The sequence below is a fragment of the Patiria miniata genome, unplaced genomic scaffold (genome assembly GCF_015706575.1).
Source record: "Patiria miniata isolate m_02_andy unplaced genomic scaffold, ASM1570657v1 HiC_scaffold_8, whole genome shotgun sequence".
NCBI lineage: Eukaryota > Metazoa > Echinodermata > Asteroidea > Valvatida > Asterinidae > Patiria > Patiria miniata.
The window spans coordinates 9,531,867-9,548,006 of record NW_024037075.1 but is presented as its reverse complement, the minus strand read 5'-3'; the positions used below and the strand labels follow the sequence as shown (position 1 = coordinate 9,548,006).

The window sequence follows — 16,140 nt, the reverse complement described above, 5'->3', positions numbered from 1 at the left end:
ATTATTAGTATTTACAATACATGTTCTACGGACATACCAAGTTTCAACCCATCAGATTACCACTTTTGTATGTGCATAGCTTCCAGAATCTACTGCCTTAGCACTGTTACTTGTAATATCTTGGTGTTGTTGAAGTACAAAGAATGCACATAGTAGGTTGACTGCACAGGGGGGATTTTGTTGCATATTTTATAAAGTTCCTAGCAAAACAATTGCTTGGGGTTATGGTAAATAATACATCTTCCTGTAAATTATTGTTAATTTCTTGGTTTTGTAGACGGGGTTTCACTGTGGTTCAGCTGGAGGATCTACCAGGAGGAACATATAACATCCGACCCACAACATTTGCTCCAGGACAAGAGGGGCCATTCTTCCTAACATTGTCTGCATCATGCCCTATGAAAGTGGCTCAACTTCAATGATCTAAATAAGACTGAACTAAGGACAAAACAAAGTGATGATACAGGATCCACCCCTACTACATCATGTAGTTATTGGTGTAAAACTTACAATTGATGACAGTGGCACTTCAAGGATTTTTGAGTATGGGAGCCAGGGGCTGGGGTGGTGGAATCAGCATCTTATGGTAGGGAGCCTTCGGTGGTCTGTTTGGTCTCAAACATTCTGGGCATTTATGTCCAGTATAAAGCCCCTCTATTTATCCCTTCACAACTGGATAAATGACAGGAAATACTAGTAACGTACAGAACTTGCTCGATTGCACAAGACCAATTCTATATCTACGAAATTGCTGGCTAGAACTTACTGGCTGGAACTGCCAGGTTGCTTAGTCTGCTGATAGCCATGGAGTTTCTAACTGCTGCTTTGATGAATTTCATTTTGAAAAACTCACAAAAGGGAGAGGATACAGGGAAGACTACTGCAATTTGATCAAAGCCTGTATGGGTCCTGAAAACCCTCTGCAAATGGTTCCAGTGAAATGATGAACTTGCAGTAGTTTCCTCCCATCTTCACTGCAGCATTTGAGAACGCGCTTTGTTGAATAACAAATGTCTTAGACCTGCCATATTGGCAGTTCCTGCTGTGGTCATAACCAGTCCCGGCATTTTTTCCAAAATCTAAGAAGCACTGACTTTGAGGATTGAGTGACTGTACGATTTCATAATTACGCAAGAATCATAATCGAAGCGCCTTTTCATTTCTGATATCAGTCTACCAGAATGCGATATGCTAATTGAGCCTGAACTGTCTTTGATTGTTGCAATGGTGTGAGCCTCGCCTTAACTACATGTGGCAGTAGCTTCTAGCATGATATCCTTCTCTAAATACTCAGGTAATCAGCGTTTTCCCTTTCTTTGACAACTCAATGGATTCAATGTAGGTCAGATGGTCCATGTAAAGGATATCCAAGCCCTGCTCTTCTTCTATGGTTTGTGCGTCATTCCAGAGGAGATTGTCTTATAGCTGTGAGATGAGAATAGTTCAGCTGCCTTATTGACATCCACATCAATAGATTGAAGCGTGTTGGAAAGTTGGTTTGTCTTGGTATGTCAGTAAACATTACAAGTGTCTTGAGGAACTGGGCATTGACCTATGCCAATAGCATCAACTGCCCAGTCAGCATGGGGTTTCGTTATCTATTTCCTCTAACAGACATATCAGCGCTTGAAATCATTCTCTACCATCCAGCAAGCGTTACTCTAAAGCCCAACATGTCTGTCTTTCACTAGGATACATATTCGTATTGTCCACCTATTTGAAATGAACATAAGATCCACTCATAAACACATAGACTTCAACAAGTACCAAGCTTAGATGATGACAGCATGAGTCAGTCAAGAAGTGTGCATGATACAAATGTATGTTCACTGCCATGCTCATCGTCTAAGCATCGTTTTTGTGCACATCACTAAAATTACTCGCCAAGTGGTTTTATGAAGTGATGACTTGTTCTCACTGTGGCTTCACACCAGTACGCTTTGTTCGCCAACTGCCCAACAGAGGTTCCTTGCTTTTGAATGTTCTTGTATTCTGACCAGGCAACCATTGCTTCGGTGATAGTCAGCGTGACGTTTTGTTAAACATCCAGGATTCCCAACAACCTTCTTCCGTTTGGAATAACCAGTACAAATTGTAATAGTAATACAGGCAAAAGGACTGCAAAGAATACAGAATTGTCATTTTCTGCCAAATTGTATGTGCAGGCCGAGTCAGCTTGCTTTGGCAAGTTTGAAGTAAATGTCAGCCTGAGATATATATTATGATCATAAATTGTCAGTTATAACTGGCTGTCACAGGTTTCAGCAATCATACCTTTACCTTCATCAACACATTTAGCTAGTGTTTTTTTGTAGAAAGATTCATATTCATCTTGAGGTACAAATGCTTATCTTTTATAGTTATAAAAGTTTCGATGGAAGGGGTGTCGTGCAATTGCTTTATTTTTTTTATTAAACAGTTCAGCTTCTATGTGTATAGCAACAGTTTCATATGCTTCAACTTGCGTCAAATCAAAATTAATGTTAAATGTATACAAATCACAAACAGAAACAGTTCAAGAAAGCAGAGTTTCCGATCAAGTAAACATTTTATTCTCTAATCTGAAACCCAAGACATATATACATAAAAGTGTGTTGATATGAAATATAGATACAAAAGAACAAACACTGTACAGAAAGGTGTGGTGGTTTTTACAAAGCATAAGTTAACTTAAAACACTTGTTGAATAAATAGTCATTTTGTAAATATTGCCTTTTTGAGGCCCATGAGCATCAGCAGTGATTGAAATATAAATTATTTTATGCTTTAGAAAGTTCTAAAAGGTGGTCTTTTAAATGGCAAAATAATGTATGTATAATGCAATTTCATTTAAATTTATTTGATAAAACATTTTCTAATGAGCAAATGTTATAATAGTTATCATGGTGGAAAATACGTTCCAACAAATCTTCATATTAATGTATGAGTAGCATTGCTGATTTGTATTCATCAGTTATAATATGACAGGTCTTGATCATCAAGGAACCTGCATCAGTATGCTTAGATATTTGGCCATTTGCCCAGACTTACAGTTATTTTTTTTCCAACTTTCAACATTTTCATAGCCACGGAAATGTCTTTTTAATCAAGTGGCACTAATTCAGAAATAAAGGGTTTCTCATCGTAAAAAATTGGAAGACTTCTAACTTCATTAGTTAACTTACATGATGAATGTAAACTATTCAAGTATACATGTATGTTTACTGCGCAAGCAAGCAATGTTACAACTGAATGCACACTTCATTCAGTGTGTTAAACTCATCTATTGGTTACAAAAACATTCACGTCAGCTAGTTTAGTATCTAGGCTTTTTTGTTTGGCAAAAAGTGAAAGAAATAAAATAGCACCTTCAGAGTGTTTCTTTTTAGAATTGTTGGTCTATAGTGCATTGTCTAAGAACTTGGCAAAGAAAACCGTCTATTGCTTCCCACATTATCAATACTTTCCCAATACAACCAATCATGGTCATTGGGGTACATGTCATTGGCATCTTGCAACTTGCCACACATCAAGTGACGCATGCAAATATGACTGGGTCTGAATGACTGGCTAAGGCTGGCACCAACACATGCCTGAATGGGAAGTGCAGTCAGCGGCTTCTGTAGTCTCATATGTCATTGCCAGCCGCAGCTAAGTAATTCATAGATTTTATCGAGTTAAGTACTTGCTGTGATTTGGTTAACTTGAAAGTGATACTTTGACAAGTTTGACGAAAACACAATGATACATTATTCAGACACTGGTCCTTGTTTGTTTCTACATGTTCTATGCCAACTGCACAAGGGATGTAAAGACATACATGTATACTATTGCCTTCATATCCAATCACTATGTGCATCATTTGTACGTCTAATGGGTAATTCAACAATCATATCATGTGCAGTCATTTCTATATTCAGTAATACTTCATTTTGCAGTTAAGTTGAAACGAGCATTCAAATGTAAAATCTATATGATTAAAATGAAATGGAAGTTAATTTTTTATGGCTCAAGGTGCTTTTAATTCTTTTTAGCATAAATTTAACATTTTCTAACAAAAGAATTATTAATAACGTCAAACGCTTGATATGTAGGACTTAGTTACTGTAGGACAGTAACTATAAGGTGGTAAAACGAACCTGAATATGGTTCATTAATATTCAAGTTTTGTTCATGACTAATTGTAGGTTAAATCACATTACAGTGGTACAATCCTAACACCGGTACGTGTAAAAATTTAACTTAATTTTATCTATTAATATGCATATATGCAGATACAGATCATGCAAATGCATTAAGCACAACTCATACATGTATCTGTACACGGTGGTTTAATGTACATACTGTTTGTATAGACACATCATGAAATATATAAATGTACAAAATTTACAACTTGTTATCTGTAAATTACAAAAAATTGACTCTTGATTCTTTTAATAAATCACAACCTGATACTGACAGCTTCTTTGCATATCTGAAATCTTGTTGTTGACTTTTGTTGCTAGTTTTACAAGTCACACATGTCTGATACTTGCCAATTGTCAAAATGATGAACATGTTACATCTGCAAAATCTGCAAACAAGCAATCCACAAAGCGGGACACTGTATACAAAAAGGAAGGTGACATTTTCAGGGATAAATTCTGCTACCATCAACATATGAATATATTTGTCATACCTCTGTCTTGTATACTGTATTTTTATTGGCCTAGAACGATCACGTTAAGTTTATAAAAAGTCATGGCACACTCCCTGTGGGATATCACGTACTTTGACTTTGTACTTACAGTGTGAAACACCTGTATCGTTGGTACCCACGCTATTTTCACCGTGTTTTCACACATGAGTGGGAGCAGCGAAGTAATAGAGGCTCAGCTGTTTCGAGCTCGGTACGCGACATGCATGTGAGTTGACGTTCCATTGTCATGATTGTTGTATTTACTGCTGTTTGTTTTCGTCATGCTTGCATCAAAATCCAAAGAATCCAAGACAGAGGTATAACAAAACAATTGTTGACTGCTGTGATGTGGGATATGACGTTTTCAACACCCTCGGGTGCTTCGCCTCGGGTGTTTGAGACGTCATATCCCACATCAAAGCAGTCAACAATTGTTAGGTAGATAATGCACCCATTCATTTATTCACAATCCAAAACCTCATTGTAATAATTCTATCAAATGTGCATTGGTGATACGTGACTCACCCATTTCAACAATTTCAACAATTATAAAACCTCCCAACATTTCACACATCTAGACAATGTTTCACTAGGAAAACAAAAACATTTCAAATGTACATCCAATATTTACAAGGTTAAGCTGATGTTACGTAACTAGCCTGAGAAGTCTTGTAGTGATTGATAGTCCTACTATTAATATGACATTGGGTATTCTCTGGAGTGGCGCAGTGTTCAGTGGTGTCAAGGTGCTGAAGATCGCTGTGGTGGAGTTATGTGGTGACCAGAAGTTACATTGTGTTCCTTCACAGCATGATACACACCTCTGCATGGGAAAAAAGAGAAAACTAATGGTAATGGTTGGAAAGCCCTGTACATTCATTGTACTCTTAGTGAGATTCCAAGCTTCAATAGAAGATCCAATAAGCTCTACCCTATGAAGACTTGACCAATCACTGCTGTAATTAATGCGTGTACAAAATGCACTTGCAGTATGATGTTAGAGAGGCCCACATGATGTTGCTCAATGTGTGCAGCGGGTAGGGCTTTAAAGGATTGGTCCAGATTTCAGTGTATTCTGATCACTACCAGTTTGCTTTAAACCTACAGTCCATCATTTGCAGCTATCTAAAAAGTAACTGACCTAATTATTGTTGAAAAGCATACTTAGTTTAAAGATGGGACTAAACTCTCTGTAAAAAAAAAAATTTCTGACAAGCTGTCATTTTGAAGAAAACAATGAAAGAAGGCCTTCCAACGATGCATCTTTCATTGGAAATTTCTGTTAGTAGTTTGTTTTTAATTTTGCAAAGGGCAGTTGCTTTAATTCGTCGGTTCAGTGCACGTCATCATGTAGCTGCAATCAGCTGGATGAAAATGTGTCCCGAACGCCGAATTCGGGCGCAATTCAAAACATGACTCAGCAACTTTTGATTTGAAATCAAGATCCTAGAATGGTGTTTTCTCAGAATATACAGCATTTGCTGAGCTAAAACTTCATAGGGTGAGTTGTTAAGCATCTTTCTTTAGATTTTGAGCACTTTTGTTGCTTCAAACAAACATAATGCACAAATGCCAAATGATGGAGTGTACATTTAAGCTTGAGAGTAGCAATAGCAGCAAATCGTCTTGCTTAAAGACAGCACAGTGTTTTACTGAAGCATATATAGCCCCACAGGTGACATGTCAACTTACCTTGATATATACAAACATGTACATACACAACAAGAGTATGGCTTCTTACTGCACTAGGGCCCCACCCAATTCTTGCCATGAGCTAGGCCACACCCCTTATTACAATCTCACCTGTACATGTTTAGTGCTGGTATCTGTGCAGCCTACAGTGTTCATTGTACAGTCTTGTATCTCAGCACATTTCTTGTTGACTAATATACTCTCTCTAGTCTTCTGGTTCACGTAATGGGATGTATGGCAGTACTTGGTTCCTAGTGAGTCAAAGATAAAGAACTTGCAACATTAAATAGTATTCTACTACATGTATTTTAACAACATCGTTGACAGGCATTTGAATGTTCTCCATAAGACCAGGCCAAGCTCAGCTAAAGCTGTGGGAGTCTAACATGTATTTCACAATGCAGAATCCTGTATTTAGAGTTATCACACATAAAGCAAGTGACTCCAAGCACTCATACATGCTTCTTATCATATCACTCGTACATGTTGTAATTGTCCTTAAGTTCTGCTTTATGACATAAAATACACACAGCTGATGGACATTTGAGTGCACATGTTGCATGTTTAAGCAGTCTACGGTCAACTGACTGACTTACCTTTAGGACAGAACGCATCATAGGCTCTCTCATTGCATTCCCTGTTACTCCTCTTATCCGTGCAGGTAAAACACTTAATGGCATTAGGGAAAGGTGTACCTACAAAATAATACAAATTCAAGAGTGTCTCATGGTTATTCAACTATTGTCTGCAGGCATTCAATTAGATGGCCTAGTACATGTACTTTGTAAGAAAAATTGAACAGTCACTACATGTAATTTGGCAAGGATGAGCATTTATCAAACTTGGGTGATAGGTTTAACAACAACAAAAAAAATTTTCCACAAAATGATTGGATATTTTATGTGGTGTATAAAAAAGGTGAACTTTTTTTCCATTAAAAAAGAATGTATATTTCATTATTTCACCCTTTGTATATGAAAATTCTTTATGGTCATGAACCAAGCATCCCTGAGAGCAATATTTAATAAATAGAAAATAAAGTAAATCTGTCAAAATCACATTGAGAGATGAGAGAACATAATGACATTTAACTTTTAGGTGTGAACTAAAAAAAAACAATTCTTATAAAAACACAGGGTGAAGCAAGGAGTGACAAAAAGTGCAATGTGAATCCGATCAGAATGACATGGGGTTAGCAGAGATGGAAGGCATGCATGTACATGAGGACATGACCACTATGTCAAGCTGATCCAATCATGGATATTTAACTAGGTAGGAGTGATGTAAAGCACAAAGATAGAATGACTTACTGTCATCATAGGAGAATATGAGAGAGGGTTCAGTGGGTGCGCAGCATGAAGACATAAAGACTAAGCAGAAGACAGCTGCTGACAACCACTGCTGGATAATCTTAGGCCAATATGGTAGCATCGTGGAGTACTTCACATTCTCAAGGTAACAAAGACATCACTTCTGAATCTGCACACAAAAAGAAAGAAGACATTCAGGTAAGTTTGAGTGTATGTACGTATAAGGCATAGAAAATGTCACTAATGACCAACTTTTGTCAAACTGATCCTTCTGCACTCAGCAAATTTGTGTTGTCCATAGCTTACCGGTACCAACTTGATGATCATATTGGGCAATTCAAACTACCGGTACACGGGCAGTGTTATCACAGTTCTGTCTATGATGACACATGAACAAGAACTGATGCATGAACAAAGCACTCTGGAAAACATTGTGTAGACAGGATGTCTCAACATAAATTATACCAATTTCTTAAATGTAAAATATCAGACATGTTCAGATTATTTCAGATAGAGAAAACTACAAGTGAAAAGGCCAGGTCGTCCTCTATCCAATGGTATACAAATAATGAGTGGCTTAGAGAGGAATGGGAGGAATATTACCGCAAGGTAAAATCTTAACTTTTCTATTTTACGAGGCGAAGTCGAGTGCAATGGAAAAGATTTTATTGAGCTCAATATTTATATACAGTGTAACTGGCATATAGATCCTTGTCATTTGATTTACAGTTAATATGAACTTCTATTTCAATACAAAATTGGTGGGAAATATATTTCTCTCTTCCAAACCGCCTGGGTGGCAATGAAGGGCAGACATATGTTGTTATTTTTTTGCTGTTACTTAAAGGGAATAAACAACATTTGCAAACATCAGAAAACAAAACTACCAAATTATTATGAAAAACCTTAGTGGACTGTTAGTAAATGTTACTTTTTCTTGTGGGTTCACTAAAAAGACAAGGTTTTCACCCAGCTAACGTTCACGAGTTATTGGGCGCTTTCCAGAACACAATGTTCCTTTAACCTAACCAAAATGGAACAAACACAGTAACACACATCCAAAAATCTGTATCTTTGCAGAGACATCGCTTTGTTCTCGTGTACAAACAGGTTAGAGGGTTGTAAAGCTATTTTCAAAACACTCCTATCCTACTTGAACCAGAATTACTTTCCTGGGTCAAAATTTATTTCGTGAATCGTCAGGTCAGGGAACCAGACTAGCTGGACTGACTGTAAACAAAATGTGGACTACCGATACCAGTACATGTAACTACATTTGGTAAATTAGGGGCAGCTCATAAAGTCAGGTTTTTTCCAACGATTGTCCGTTGACCATCTTTGGAAATTGATACTTTTTTTTTAAATGACAGCACACCAGGTGCCATGATTTCACAGGATGCTTGAGACTATTATTCACGCAAATGTTGTATTACCTTTAAGTTGATGTAAACTTATTTACATTGTAAATAGAAAAAACTACCGCATTTCTGTGAAATCAGGTCCACAAACATTCTTTGCATTGGTAAACTTATTTTAGCCCTGATTGAATTTCAGAATGGAACTGCACCTGGTTTTCTGGTTTATTTGTTACTTTGATTGTCCTTGAATGGCTAGCATCACTATCCTTGGGACTCTATTTGGAGATCCTGTATCATCCTTAATCTCTGTAAATGTCAAGGGCTTGAATTGGTACAGTCCCTGGATGATGCATTGGCCATGCTTATGATCAGATAGGTTGAGGATGCAATGAATATAACCTATACCATGTGTCAATGCAATTGCTGGTGTTGCAAGCACCTTGAACCATGATGACAGAACCAGACTATTGCATTGCAAGAAGCCTCTGACTGTTTCAAAAATGAGAATCTCTCATAAAATTGAACTACCAGTACATGTACTGGTACATGTACCGGTGCAACACCAACAAATTTCAATTTCAACTCAATAATAAATTTGTAGAAATTTACAAGTTGCTTAGAAGAAAAAAAAAAGTTCTAAATCGACCCCTGTTTTCATCAAATCTTTATTTTTTATTTCTATATTCACCAACATACATGTGTACACAGTTGATAGGGTACATGTAGATCCTGTTCATACATTTGCTGTATGTTTGTTTGGACAATTATCAATTTACTCTGGACAGCACAATGTGACAACACAACTCATGAACAGTTTTGATTTTGCAAGTTTTTCACTATACAATAGGGCCTATGCCAAAAGAATAAATTGTGCCAAGCTTATGATTGAACTAACAATGGCAGATAAGGGATGGGGGTATATATCGTAAAACCTGAACTCCAAACTCTCTGAAAAATACTGAACTTTTAATACCTCAGCTACCGGTATCCTTCCCATTCTTCCTAAAAAAAATCATGGGACCGGCTATTGCTTCACTCACTCAACAAGACCTGATTGCAGTGCCCTCTGCCAGATCCAGTATAAATGCCGTTTGAAAGGCCAATATCAATTTGGAGAACTTTAAAAAGATATACAGAATATCAAGATATACTAAAACATGTCATCATTGACAATGTTCACGTAACGCAGATATTCTCCAGGTACATTGAATATGCACAAGATAAAAAAGATGAGACCCTATCAATCATGAAAGACAATGAATGAGTAATACTATTGCTATGGTAACCAATTTGATGTTACTGAGTCATCCATTTTACTTCATCAACAGAAAGTTGAAGCTTCCTTAACAACAGAAAGCATTATTTATAGGTAGGCCTATGTCTGAACTGTTCACTTTTGTTACTATGAACTCAATTGAAACAAAGTGCCAATTTAATAAGATGGAATTTATGCATCGGGGTGATATAAATCAAATTAGGTTTTGCCTTTCACCAACGTTTAAACACTGTATACTCAGTGTGTTACCTCCCGAGTGAAAGTTGGGGGGGAAAAATGAGTGAAAGTTGGAAAAAAATCACTCGGGTGGGACTCGAACCCACGACCTCCTGCTTTCTAAATAAACGTCGGTGAAGGGCAAAACTGCCAATTATTTGTAAGCTGGAATGAGGTCTTTCATCAATGCTTGCCTAGATGCTGATGTTAAGGTGTAGCATAGTATAAGAGTGATAGTCAATGGTAGCCTTGTATCCATTGCTGCAGTTATCCATCCATGGTCCCCATACAGTTTGCTATGCAGTCAGAGCTCCTTTTATTGTGTTACAAGATTCGGACTTCCTTTTCCAAAACATTTCACCCACTGTAACTATTACATATGATTAAGGGGAAATAGTGTGATGTTTAAGACTGGTTGAAGGGGTCTGGCCACTGATTTTGGCCTGAGCCGCATTATCAGTGGCCGTGTTCCACTCGTGCTCATAGGATAACTAATATTATAATCCAACATTGCAATTTATGAAAAAAAGTCTCCTATCCATGTCAATACATTGTATGTCAATCCAGACCAAAAGTCATCTTGATCTTCCATGCCTCAGCCTGTTTCTCCCAGATGTGACATTGTAACATTTCACAAAATCCAGGTTGAGAAAACACCAAGGATATGAAACATGTATTTCCAAGTACTAAGCTAGCATGTTTATACATGTAGCTTTACTTCATGCCTACTATGCTTGAGCCAAGCTAGCTAGCCCCATCTGTGTCTCCTTCCTAACAGACATGTGGAATTACTTACCTGATCCTGTCAATCACTATCAACACAGCCTTACACAGATGTGCTCCTGTTTTTACCAAATTTCACTCTGTAAAAGTCTTAAAATGTGGACTAAAATAACATACATGTAGCCAACACATACTTGCTCCATGATTAAAGCTTCAGCTGTGAAAATAGAAAGTTGCTGCTGATAAACATGTAGTTCAATGTACATGTAGGTTCTGCATTGATTACTTCAGAGAAATTTGAGCCCTTCTTTACTGTCATGCATTCAAAGGACTAGGTACATGTATGTACAGTACATGTTTAAGTGTATTGTGGTTTTAATATTTTAAGAAGGTAATATTTATGGTTGAATATTCATAGTGTAATATTTTAGTGTATAGTCACTGGCACAGGTGCTATATACTTTGAACCTGATCGTGAATGTATCCCCAATCAATAGCACCTTTGCACAGGTGTTCTTGAAAGCAAGCCAAGAAACTGTATACTTCCAGGTGTTTAAACACTCAAGTTTCCATCTCCAATGTCTTCTTTTATTGAGGGTGGAAGATGGAAACTTAATCCCATCCATGAACAATACAATGAGCTGGGACGTGACCCAATGAAGTCATTTATGCGCACAATGGATGCTCCTTAAACATAAAGTAGGTCTAGATCATTTTTCAAAATAATAAACATTGTGTGGCTGAAGAAAATTCCTGACTTTACTTCAAATGTTCAGAAATTAGATTGGGAGTGCGAGTGGTTCAAAACAAAAAGGTGGAATTTGGTATCTTCTAAGACTTCCTCCCAAAAATAAAGTACTTCACTGTTGATGATTTGAAAGGATCATTTGGAAGCCATTTTGACATGATTTGACATTACTTGTATGCACACAGCATGGACAATGAAACTTGTCAAAACAACATCAGCGAAGTCTGCTGCCAGACATAACTCAAAATTGACATAGCTCACGTTTAGAGAGTAAGCAGTCAAGAAATGGCTCCAAGTGTTTTAAGACATCCATCACAATGTAGTCAAGATGCATGTAACAGAGTCTGTCTGTCTGTCTGTCTGTCTGTCTGTCTGTCGGTCGGGCTGTCTGTCTGTCTGTCTGTCCTTGCTCTGTGGTCCATACTAGGAACTTGTAATAGACATCTTGATAAAAATCCACCCATCATGCATTCATGTACATTTGTATACATGTACATGGCAAGGCCACACGATGCAAGTGTAGAAAATTAATCAGACTGTCAACTAATGGAAATGTTGTAGTTATTAACATGAAATGATTCCAGGTTAAATGAATTATACATCCCTCTTGCTTGCTTTCTAACGTCATAATGAAGAAATCATACAGTACCTCCCCACCTTCTATCTTCACATTCACAAAGTGGCACAGCCGGCTCCATCCACAATTTAAAGCATTAACTTTCTATCGCTGGCACAGAGTGAAAGATATGCAACCAAACATTGGAGATATATTGAAGTCAAAACCAAGTGTCAATTTATGACGGCAGCTGTATGACTAAAATGTAGGTCACTTGCAAAGGATGGCTTTATGGAGAGTAGAGTAGACACAGGCCAAACAGCACAACAACTTTGTCAAATCTTGTCCCACCTTCAACAAAATTTCATTTATAATTTATGATCAACTGGCTACTAAAAGCTAGGCTTTTCCATGTGGCCCCGGTATGTTCTTGATCATAATAAAAACAAACAGTTCATGGGTTTTGAGGCCGGTTGTAAAAAAAAAAAATAAGAAAACAAAATCTGCCTTTGAGTACCAGGTGGTTAACTCACATCGTGTCAACATAATCAAAACACTCTTTCTCTTGTATCCAAGGAAAGTAGACATTTTTACAGCCAAATAAATGAGAAAAGATCAACAGAATAATGATAACAGCCCTATTTCTTTTGTGGTAAGGACCCCCTCTACTCAAGTGCATAAAACAGAAAATCTAGCTCCAAAAAAAAGTTGAAATCTGTCCAAGAAAATGATGCAATGGGGAAAAAACTGTTCAACACATAAGATGAAACTTTTGCTTCCCTTCAAATGCTCAGAGATACACAAATGTCCATGACGTGGTACATGTCAAGATATAAGTTTGCAGTTTTAAATACAATACAATTATTCCTTCCACCTTGCCACCCCATACAGAGCAATCTTTCAACAACTGCCAATCAAGAAAGACAAACTAACATACATGTACATTGAACATGTACATTGTACATAATCTTGCAGCAAAATATCAGGATATCGTCTACACGTATTACAAAATGCATTACAAAAGTGATGTGGAACACTGTTTGTGCATGAACAAATGTACTTTTTGGTAACGAAAATAAATCCAACCTACACGTACAGTATTAAAAAGAAATTTTTCTGGTTGTGCAGAATTCTCTTCATTAGTCCCCTTCCTGTAATAATAACGTAGTGCCTGGAGCACCAATTCTGTGTGCTTTATAAGTAAGCTTTATTATTTTATTCTTATTAAAGATAATGTAAACTGGTGGACCCACATACATACATGTACATGTACAAAACTACATGTAAAACTTTTTAGATAAAAATGTGTAAGTATACTACAAAATTTGGACTTGTGATCCAATGTTCATCATCCTGTTGTTTTATCTTACCCCACCAGCCCTCCAAACAATGAAGGAAAAAAACTATGGTACCTTCAATGCAAAACGTATAATTATGTAAATAAACTAAACAAGATCAATCCTTGAGTACCATTTGACCAAAATACAATAATTATTTATCATTTAAAGCCCATTATGATATCAATTCTTGATAACTGTAAATAGGTCAAGACGTGTGGCCTATTTGGGTCAGTATCAAATATATCTGATGGATACAATCAATATGATATGCAGAAATACAATGTATAGGCATTTTAAAGAGAGTTACTATTGTTGAATGTTACTGTTAGAAAGGGGGTGCAATTGTACATGTACGGTACATAGAAGTACAATTTCAACTTTTTCCAAGACTACAGTATCATACCACTGTTATCTAAAACAAACAATGTTAAATACCCAAATGTTTAGTCTGGAACACGTGCTACATATGTACATGTAACTTAGAAGAAAACGGGAAAGCTGTGAGACCATTGGTTCAGTCAGGAAACTTTTTTAACCACAACGGTGCTTGAAGACACATTTTCATCAGATGTGCGCAGTGTTGGGCTCAAAAACATGTCTGTCACTAACTGATATTACCCGGTAGTTGAAAAGATCATTATAAAATCGAACAACATACCTAGAAAACTTACGGATAACAGTGAATTGCAAAATGCAAGTATAAATTTCAGGTACACATCTTTTTTGAGTTATGGAGTGCTACCCGTCGCTGCGGTCACAATTTCTGAAACTCACCTTCATAAAGACTTCATATCACACACTGGAAAATTGTAATGAGGTAAACTGGCAGTTTGGCTCAAACGTCAATGGCATCATGCACTGCTGGAATTATGTAAAGGCAAGGCAAAAACTATTTGCCACATCAGATGTATAAACAGGGGTTTTCAGTAGTTTCTCTGTCAGTGTAAGATGGATTTCATGTGACCCAGACAATGGTTAGCAAACAATCCAAAGCACTAAACTGTGGCAATCTCTGACAAATGAGCAGATTGAAGTTCACCAACTACTTAGAAAAAACACTGTTTAGAAGACTTAGCCTATTAATACATTCAGCTGATATACTCGGGGGGGGGGGGAATTGCTGTTAACTTATTCAGATAAAAAAGGCATACCTGGAAGGGAATACATTGGAAACTAGAGGTTGTAGGAACAACCACACGGTGTTGGGCCATGGATTACCGCAAACTTTGCCACACACATCAACTCAAATGCATGTTTAAATCCATGTTTGACTTTTCAATATGCCGCCAGAGGGCGCTCTATAATTTGATGACGTCACCTGTACAATTTTTGTACAGTACTGCCTAGGCAGACACTCACATCGTTGAAAGCAAGTTCGCATCTTCTGCCAATTTTAAATAATAAGGCACTTCCGGTTTCAACCGGAAGGAAGGGTCACGTGATTTTGCACTTAATACCGAAAATGAAGACACTGCAATGTTGTATCGACTGCCATAAAAAACAAAATCAAATCTGTAATGGTTGATTTTATATTGATTTTCAAAGATTAAATCTAGAAATCTTTGATTGCTTGTAATATGTTACTTGATGACGTCATTGTGACATTATTACCAGAAAGTTCAAGAGCTATGTTAACTGTGCTATATATAGCAAAATTTTGATTATATCTATCACGGCTGATTTTTTTGCAATTTTTGAAGGTTTAAAAATCTTTTTATTGTAACTTCCAGAATGATGACGTAATCAATTTTTTTTTCGCACACAGGTCTTGCCTGCATTTTGGTCATCATGTACATTAATTTTGAAGCGATTACCGCAAACAACACCAAAGACATCAAGTGAAAATGCATTTTTGGCGTTTTTAACCTGCCGCTAGAGGGCGCTCCAACACTTCATGGCATCACCCATCATTTTTTTTTAAAGGTCAATCCAGGCAGACACTAACATCATTGGAAGCAAGTTCATATCTTTTTCCAATTTCAAATTATTAGGCACTTCCGGTTTCGACCGGAAGGAGGGTCACATGATTTTACGCGCACAAGATAAAATGAAGAGCATATGTACAATGTAGTATCATGTCGATTCCCGCAAAATTGAAGTTCCAGTATCTCACGGTTGTTTTAAATTGAATTTCAAAGATTAAATTTACTATTTTTTGGAGTGCCGTCACGTGACCAATGATGACGTCATGATGACGTAATTGCAAAAAACTACATCTTCAGTGGGTTGTGCATTCATGTATAATATTGACAAATGAAGTTCAA

The 16,140-nt window shown here is 37.0% G+C and overlaps 2 protein-coding genes across 4 annotated transcripts in view; one reads left to right on the top strand and one right to left on the bottom strand.

Annotated features, from left to right (window-relative positions):
- LOC119719191 (calpain-7-like) overlaps positions 1-3,370 on the top strand; it is a 29,119-nt gene extending 25,749 nt beyond the window's left edge. Inside the window, exon 20 of the mRNA XM_038188550.1 lies at positions 278-3,370. Within this exon, the coding sequence (XP_038044478.1) occupies positions 278-422 (145 nt within the window). The 3' untranslated portion in view covers positions 423-3,370. The remainder of the gene's footprint in view (positions 1-277) is intronic.
- The window catches only part of LOC119719193 (ly6/PLAUR domain-containing protein 6-like), a 61,874-nt gene continuing 48,263 nt past the window's right edge, over positions 2,530-16,140 (bottom strand). For all 3 annotated transcript variants that reach the window (XM_038188553.1, XM_038188552.1, XM_038188554.1), the window contains exons 4-7: positions 7,660-7,828; positions 6,946-7,044; positions 6,461-6,600; positions 2,530-5,480 (exon numbers count right to left, since the gene is read on the bottom strand). In XM_038188553.1, coding sequence (XP_038044481.1) covers positions 5,304-5,480; positions 6,461-6,600; positions 6,946-7,044; positions 7,660-7,780 — 537 coding nt within the window. In that variant the 5' untranslated portion in view covers positions 7,781-7,828 and the 3' untranslated portion in view covers positions 2,530-5,303. The remainder of the gene's footprint in view (positions 5,481-6,460; positions 6,601-6,945; positions 7,045-7,659; positions 7,829-16,140) is intronic.